At 34.9% G+C, this 9,108-nt stretch overlaps 1 protein-coding gene across 1 annotated transcript in view; it reads left to right on the forward strand.

Annotated features, from left to right (window-relative positions):
* The window catches only part of LOC106682671 (17-beta-hydroxysteroid dehydrogenase 13), a 22,614-nt gene that overhangs the window by 4,067 nt on the left and 9,439 nt on the right, over nt 1-9,108 (forward strand). The window contains exons 2-5 of the mRNA XM_067046037.1: nt 6,039-6,266; nt 6,334-6,503; nt 6,675-6,828; nt 8,159-8,288. Coding sequence (XP_066902138.1) covers nt 6,048-6,266; nt 6,334-6,503; nt 6,675-6,828; nt 8,159-8,288 — 673 coding nt within the window. The 5' untranslated portion in view covers nt 6,039-6,047. The remainder of the gene's footprint in view (nt 1-6,038; nt 6,267-6,333; nt 6,504-6,674; nt 6,829-8,158; nt 8,289-9,108) is intronic.

Below are 9,108 nucleotides of genomic sequence, written 5' to 3' on the forward strand. Positions count from 1 at the left end.
AAAATCCTACGTAAAATCCTTGATGCTCCTTATTACGTCACAAATAAACTCATTCATAAAGACCTTAACATCCCATTCGTTGCAGATTTGACCCAAACCAGATATGCGTCTTTTTATTCCAAACTCCTTAACTATCCTAACCCATTAATTCTTAATCTTTCATCCTTAACAATCCCTGATAATCCTCCGAGGCGTTTGAAAAGAAGATGGCAACGAGACCTTCTAGTTTAAATTAATGTTTGAAGTACCACCAATGGGTGGTTCCTTCCCAAGATTTTCAAGTGTATATGAAACATACTACATATTTACTTATTGTATTATTTTGTACAGTTGTAAATTACAATAAATAAATAAATAAAAAAAAAATTAATTGTTTCAATTAAAATTGAGGAAGGAATAATTTAATAACTGAAATTTAATTTAATCTTTTCATAAATGAGTATCCACGATTTGAAATGTTTGATATAGCCCTTTTTGCCGATGATAAAGCGATTTACATCTATTCATAGCGTATTGACACAAGTTAATTGTAAAAGATGCTTTAAAAAAAATATATCAAAATACCTTTAAATATTTTAAACATTGATAAATCGGAAGCCATCATTTTCACGAAACAACGGCCATAAATTTAAGTAATACCCCTGTCCCTTAAGCTGAAACAGTTGAATAATTAGGAGTACCTTTAGATAGCAATCTCTTATATACTAAGTTCACCAGGAGAGGCCTCTGGTTTGGATCTCGCGGAACAATACCAGATAGAACAAGGAGCTTTTAGAAGGACTAGGTGTTAGCATCGGGGATATTGCGATCTTAGCAGAAAATATTATTTTGGACTCCCTGGGGATCTTGCATCATCACCTCCATAGGAATTAGCTCAATAGGTGGACCAGTCGATTTGTGTGTTTTAACTTATTTATTCATTAAATTATTTTATTTTTATTTTTATTATTATTTTTATTTTATTTTATTTTTACTTATGTATCCAATCAAGTATTTCTTTTAACCAACTTTTTATTATATTTTCCTTTCGATCTATGTATTAGTTTTGTTTTTTGGTAAAGTGTATTTATTTGTTTGTTTTACTGTAAACTGATTATACTGCTGTGACTAGTATTTCTCTGGTTTGATCTCGCACCGCCATCTGGTATTGAATTTGTTTAACGGGCCACTGGGGAGGATCTGACAGGGGAAATTTGTCGATCAAATGAAATAAAAATTGTGAAATGGAATGGACAAGAAAGAAGAAGAAAGAAAAAAAGGAATACATTGAAATCTTTGTCTTTGTATACTGAAATTTGTAATTGTAAAAGAAAACTAGGGAAAAAAAAAAATTTTCTGTCTATTTTATTTCATAATTTCATGTAAACTATTACTCCTAGGAAGATAAACATCATAAACTACTTTATAACTCATTAAACTAGCTTTAATTTGAGTGCTAATAGACATCTGTACGTCAAATGGTTTTTGAGATATAAATTTTTCAAAATAAATTCACTAACTATTGATCTTTCAGTACTTCCCATACAACATTTTTATGAAATGTTGCTTTTTAAAAAGCTATATCTCGAAAACTATTTAACGTAAATTACTCTATCAGGGCTCATATTTTAGCAAATTTACTCTTCTTTAAATGACGTTCTCTTAGGTTTTCTTGTGTTGTGCCTACTTTTTAAGAAATAGAGCTCCGAAAAAAAAATTAGTTTATTTTATCGCTTTGAAACAGCCGCCATTTTTTATTCCCCCTACCTATACTTGGCAGACTTATCAATTTTTACTATTAATTATACATAGTTTTCATTAAATTAATCAAAAATTGGGGTGAGATAATTGTCTTTTTTCTCCTCTTGAGCTCTTGTACTAATATGAGAACGCCAGGGAATACCCTTCTGATGATTCTTATTAAACAGTTCATTAATCTTATTAGTTTTATGGATTGCCCTCTATATACTAGGCAACTGTAGTTGAGATTTGGGAGAATAAGGGAGGATACTAGAAGGTGACGGGCACTTCGAGGAAATGAATCCCGGTATCTGTTTAAGGATTAAGACGGTTTTTCAAATCATTTGGGAAATGTGGGTATTCCATGTTAAGTACTGTTCAAAGGTGAATCCATGGCTTTTTGAACTGGCTAAGTCTGTTAGTGATGGATAATGATGGATATTAAGGGAGGGAATTGAGGAAGGGGATTTGAACCGACGAGAATGGCCTTGCATTAATATATACATATATTTTTATATATTTATAAAAGCTCAATTTTTTTTATAGCGTAGAATTTGCTCTAGAGTTTTTAATGTACTTAGTCAGCTGAAATGTTCAAGAATAGTACTTCCCGAATCGTATCTGCAGACTTGTTTTAAATATCAAGAACATAGTGAAAGATAAATTTAATGTAAATTTATAACTTGTAAGTACTTTCATTTTTTTTAGTGTAAATAAATTAATGAATTTTTTTCGATTGAGATCAAGTCTAATTAATTAGCCATATTTAATTTGAAATAATACTGAAGTTAATTTATTACAAATTAATCAGTTTATACAAGTATTTTATTTAATTAATTACTCCTGAATTATAGCTAATATTTTTTTATTTACTCATTTTATGACATTCCTAAATAATTACGCAGTAAAAGAACTTCACTTAACACAAAATTGATGTATCCAAAGAAATAATTGTTTATTATTAGAGGTAAAAACACATAAAGAAAAGTATGAAGAATCCATGGACTTAAGAAAGCTAATCAAATTGATAAATACTTGCTCAAATAAAAAAAAAAAAAACTTGAATACATCTATTACTGAACAAAGTGAAATTAGCTGTCAACAACGTATTGTCATTAATACCCAACTTAAAATACAATATCTTTAAATTATATAAGCTTGAAAACAATTGAGACTAATTATGAATGATATAGTGTAAATCAATGAACTAACTGATAACATATCAGTTTTTTTAATTACTACGTTGAATTTTATTGATAAATTACATAACGTTAATGTTAATAATGCAAGTGTTGGAGAAAAAAAAAATGAATATATAAAAACATGGATTAGGCTGTTATTAATTTTTATGAATGTAATAGTTGAAAAATAGATAAAAATTAAAGGATAAATTAGTGATTATATAAAATATAGTATTTTTATATCACTACTAGTGTTTATGTAATCTTACTACTATTGGCGTGGCTTTACAATCTGGGGTTGAATCCCTTGCCTCCTCCAGCAGCTTCCACCAATTGTCTCGGTCCCTTTTTATTTTATTTATTATTATTTTATTTTATATTTATTATTATTTATTTATCACCCTACCTTTTAGACAATAAGGGTGTTCGCAGCAGTGGGTAAAGCTCATTGCTGCATATGACAAACATTACATAGCCGTGCACACAGCCTGCTCTTGCTACAAAATAAATCTTGCTCTTCTACTGAGCCCTTACTGGTGTAGCTTATTCTATCCTACCCAGGGAGAAGACAGTAGAGCCCACAGCCTCATTCCATCCATACACGAAGGTCTTGTAGTGCGGGTAGTTTTCTTTTTTCATCAGCTCAGGAAGATCGCTCTCAGTCACAACATAGAGTCCTGTTTCCCTCATCATCTTGGCTCTCAGTGCTTTATAGGCGGTACAAGCAAGTAAGACGTGCTCGGCGGTCTCAGGAACCTGACAAATTGGGCATAGATGATCGATGTTTATGCTATGTCCGGCGAGGTTAGCTCGGAAACCCCCGTGCCTCGTGAGGAACTGTGAGATCCAGTAGTCGGGGAGGACGCACTTAGATTCTAGGCGTGAACCAACGGTAGGAAAGTACTTCCTTAGGGTGGCCTCTTTTAAGCAATCCACCCAGCGCCGATTCCATTCTTGCAAGGTTTCCTCTCGAAGGATCCTCTTCCATCTATTAGGGTTTTCACCAATACGTGCTTGGAGGTTCTCTGGTAAATCCGCCAGACCTTCCCTCTTTATTTTCTGTCGATAATAGTCTTCCTGCAGGAGAAGATCGATAGGCACTCCTCCAGCTAATACCTGTACCGCCTCATGAGACAATGTTCGGTATGCACAAGTGACTCGCAGCAGAGCTATCCTCTGTATTGTAGCCAACCTGCTATTATGCCTTTTTGAGAGATATCGACTCCATGCGGGGGATGCATATCTCAAGATACCCACAACTACTCCTTTATAGATGGTCTGGGATGTTGCTGGGAATCTGGGGACCCAAAATGCGCCCCCTATTCGAATGAGTCCATTAAGAGCAAGGGCTACCCTACATCTCATGTAGTCTAAATGAGGTGTCCGATTGAACATTCTCCCAAGCCTCACGCCAAGGTATGTCACAACCTCACTGGGTCGTATCACTTCTCCTTGCATCCTAAGAGTAATAGGATGGATCCTGTCTGTCGTACCCTTTATGAGTATAGCTTGGGTCTTGGGAGCAGCCATCTTCAACTTATTCTGCTCACACCACGCTCCTATCAGGTTGGCGCACCGACCAGCTTCATCTTTTAATCTGGCTCTGCTGTTCGACGCTACTACTACAGCAAGGTCATCTACATAAGCTGTGGCAGGGAACCGCTCCTCTTCAAGCACCCACAACAACTCGTCAAAGACCAATTTCTACAGAGCAGAACCAAGGACAGAGCCCTGTAGGCAATCTTTTTCCATGGTATCTTCGATTTCGTAGAAGTAGCCTTGTATCTTTATCGTTCTGTTCTCAAGGTAACTCTTTAAGAGGTCGTAGAAGTTGCTTGGGGTCTCATATTTTTGCAGTTGCTGGAGTATGCTCGGCCACCTCACGCTATAAAAGGTAGAAGATATATCAAACAGGAGGAGCATAACATACTTCTCCGCTCACTCTTCAACGTCACGGCACACTCTCAGCAAGGCGTCTACGGTTCCTCTGTCTTTAGTGGGTCCGTACTGGTATGGATGGCTAGCTCTTGAGAAGACTGGTCGTAGGCTAGTGACCATCATGGTTTCCAACACTTTGCTTATTACGGGGAGGAGGCATATGGGCCTATAAGACTTGGCTAACTGCTTATCCTTATCTCCTCCTTTGTAAATGAGCTTGACCTCAGCAATTTTCCAGCTTGTTGGAAAGTGCCCTCTATCCAGACAGTCATTGAACACAGCTAACAGCTTTTCTTCAATGTAAGGGATGCTATGGTTTAACATTAGCGCGTCAATCATGTCTAAACCAGGACCACGACCAGTCCTCCTGTCATCATATTTGTTGCATCAGCAGCAACACCATCAGGCCATCGCATCTTTGGTCTTCCTCTTCTCCTGGTACCATGGAGTGGCTCCATCAGTTGTCTTGGTGGATCCTCACTGCCTATCTCAGTCTTGCAATTTTCGTCACTCGAACTATATCGGACTCCTTAAACATAGTGTACAGCTCCTGGGTTTTCCTCCTTTTGCACTCTCCTCCGATGAGAACACCACCATATATACGTCCGAGGATTCTTCTTTTAAATACTAGGAGTTCCTGTTCACTAGCCCAGGAGGTAGTCCAAGTCTCACAACCATACAACAAGACTGGGCGCACTACCATCAAAGCTTTCATTTTCTGGAAAGAGCTTTACTCCGGAACTGTCATAGAAAAAAAACACCGATTTGCTGCTATGATCCTACGCCGAATCTCTTGTTGAGGCGCGTTGTCTTGGGTTACATTTGAGCCAAGATATTCAAAAACATTAGACTTCTCGAATTGTTATTGCCCAAAGGTCCCCTCCTCTCCAGGCCTAGGCAACTCTCCCGTAACCACATATTTTGTTTTTTCTGCATTGACTGAATGTAATCTAACTGTAAGTAGTAAAAATTGTACAAAATTTTAAATAACAAGCAGTTTTCACTTTTAACCTCGCTTTTATTTCTTCATCGATTCCGTTTTTCCTAGTTATTGTATAATCTAAATACTTAAACCTCTCTATCTGTTCAGATTTATCTCCTCCTATATCTATTTCACTAAAATATAGTCAGATTTGGATGGGCATAGTGCAAGGATTTGTATAGATACAGTTTTAGTAATGTAATTATTATGGTTTTCAGGAAAACAAGATGGAGTTTGTTATAGAAGGATGGGAAAATGGACCGACTGCCAAGAGAGATTTGCAGAAGCCAGCGAAGCTCAAGAAAGATCACATCCTGTTCACTGCCTTCGGTATGGTTTATTTCTTTTGCTTCATAGTCTGGGAATTAGCGGCAGGTTTCGGTTCCTTCCTTTGGAGACTGGTCTTCAGACCAGAGCCAAAGTCACTCAAGGGCAGGGTGTGCTTGGTGAGTACCTTCTGAGTGGAAAACTTCTGCTATGGTCCGGACCTAATAATCTGTATCCTTTTCCAAGGTTACAGGAGCAGGTCGCGGGCTAGGGCGAGAGTTCTGCTTGGCTTTGGCGAGAGAGGGAGCTGTCATCGCCTGTGTAGACATTAACGAACCTAACAACAAAGCCACAGCCGCGATAATCAAGGAGATGGGAGGCAAAGCAGTGCCCTACACGGTCAACGTAGTTATCAAGTGAATATAACTGTGTTATTATAATATGGGTAATATTTATTATTAGTACATCACTATATGTCCAGGTGAAAAATTTCGTATAAGGTTATTTCACAAGGTGAAAATAACAAATTGATATATTCTATATCTTCTGGAGACAATCTTCTAACTTCTTATCTGATTAACTTTTAGAAAAGATGTTGAGGAACTTGTCTCTAGAATAGAGAAAGAACTGGGCCCCGTATACCTTTTGATCAACAATGCTGCTGTGGTATGTCCCAATTCTACAATAGAGGAAGAATTCGTCAGAGCTTTATTTAACGTAAATCTCTTTGGGCCTATTTGGGTAAGTACAAGTTGAGTCAAAATATAATCTGTAAATAAAACAGAATTATTTAATTGATTAATGATTAAGGAGTTATAATTTGTGGAGCATAACCTATTGAATTATTCATAAAAAAATAATAGTTTTGTGGCTAAAGATTAAAAGAGGCAATGACATGTAGAATAAATAGTATTTATACTTATAATTAATAAAAAGAATAGTCCACAGTAACAATAATTTCAGAAAAAATGAAGAAAAGATATATAAAAATATTAATAACAATGAAAATAGAAATAAATTAATATAGAGCTTATAGTAGGATATCTTGCATCAGTCTTCAAGAGGTGTTGCATAGTCATCGTAATAACTTACTGCTCCTTTAACTGCCATATCAGCCTAACGAAATGTAATATACACGGAATGTAATATATAATGTACTATATACGGAAAAACATTGTTCTTATATATTTGCCCAAAACATTTTTTTAATTATATTTATTTTTATTTACAGCTGTATAAAAATATATACAGCAAGTAAATTTGCTGTTGACACGATACAAATATGTGGAAAATTTACCCATTGACAGAACTCCAATAACATTTTTAGAGGAGCAGATCTCTTCTTTTCAGACGCTTAAGAGGATTATTATATGGGTTTAATAAGAAGTGTAAATGTGACGGGATTTATTGGAATTTATTTTAATCCTCTAGTTTTGGCACCATTCTTCAAGGGAGGTGATGTGGGATGGGAGGATTTGGGATACAATAGAAGGGTCATTATTCACTGACAATAGACGTCAAGAACTCAAAATTGTATCAGCCACAGGCTCCAAAAACAAATTCGCTCAAGAACTTAAAATCAGTAAAAAAGTTTGGACATCTTTTTTTGGTCACCCCTCACGTAACATACGACCCCAGCGACAAAGAACTGTTATTGCGTGAGATCCATCATTAGTGAAATATTTTGCATTTGTTTTTCTTTTAATATTTATAAATATGCTTATAATTGTTCTTGTTTCATTTTATTTTTCTGTATTTACAAACTGCGAATGGGACATATTATAAAGTGTTGACCACTGAAATAGGATTTACAATGATGCTCAATAATAATTTCCTCGTATTTCAATCAATCCCGACCTCAACCATACGACCGATAAGAGTTAAAATTGGTTATATTTTTATATAAATCACACAAACATTACATGTTTATTTATATAGATTTTATTACCCTTCCATTTTAAAGTTGTTATAATATCATATAAATAAAAGGCATTGATGACCAGAAGGTTCTACCTCTTGAACTCTAAATAACTGAAATGGTTTCAAAACTCATTTATTTGTGTGTTTTCAGTTAATGAATGCAGTCCTGCCAACGATGAAATTGAGAAATGAAGGGCACATAGTCAATATTTCATCAATTTCTTCAAAGATGGTGTTCGCCCCTCTCAGTATTTATGGTTCAACCAAAATATCTCTGGCTTGTAAGTTCAACTACTTATAGTACAAGAGCCGGGAAGAAAAAAAGGCAGTTATCTCACCCCAATTTTTTATTACTTTAATGAAAACTAGGTATAATTACTAGTCCAAACTTATGAGTCTGCCAAGTACAGTTAGGGGGAATAAAAAATGGCGGCTGTTTCAAAACCTTAAAAAAACAATAATTTTTCATTCGGAGCTCTATATCTTAAAAACTACCAACAACACTAGAAAATCTAAGAGAACATTTTTCTAAGAATAGTAAATTTGCTGAAATATTAGCCCTATAAGAGCTATTTACGTCCAATGGTTCTCGAGATATAGCTTTTTAAAAAAATATTCTTAAAAATCTACTGAATGATTAGTAGTTAGTTAATTTATCTTGAGAATTCTATATCTCAGGAACTATGTGACGTACAGATGGCTATTAGCACTCAAATTAAAGTTAGTTTAATGGACTATAAAAAATTTTATGACTTTTACCTTCGTATAAATAGTAGTTTCCATAATATTTGCTAAAATAAATTGATTTATAGTTGGTCGGACAATAAATTTGATTTATGAAAAACTTCATTTCAGAAGCTATTGGACATAAAGATGTCTTCCAGCGCTCAAATTAAAGCTAGTTAAATTTACTACAAAATAGTCGATTATGCTTATCTTTGTAGGAGTAGTAGTTTTTATGATATTTGACAAAATAAACTCACAAAATGTTAATTTCTAGTTGTTCGTATAAAATGTTGGATATTTGAAAAAATATATCTCTAGATCCATAACACGCACATATGTCTGCCAACACTCGAAATAAAGGAAATTGAACTTACT

Source organism: Halyomorpha halys, unplaced genomic scaffold (assembly GCF_000696795.3).
Source record: "Halyomorpha halys isolate HHAL.00 unplaced genomic scaffold, Hhal_1.1 Scaffold24.1, whole genome shotgun sequence".
Classification (NCBI taxonomy): domain Eukaryota; kingdom Metazoa; phylum Arthropoda; class Insecta; order Hemiptera; family Pentatomidae; genus Halyomorpha; species Halyomorpha halys.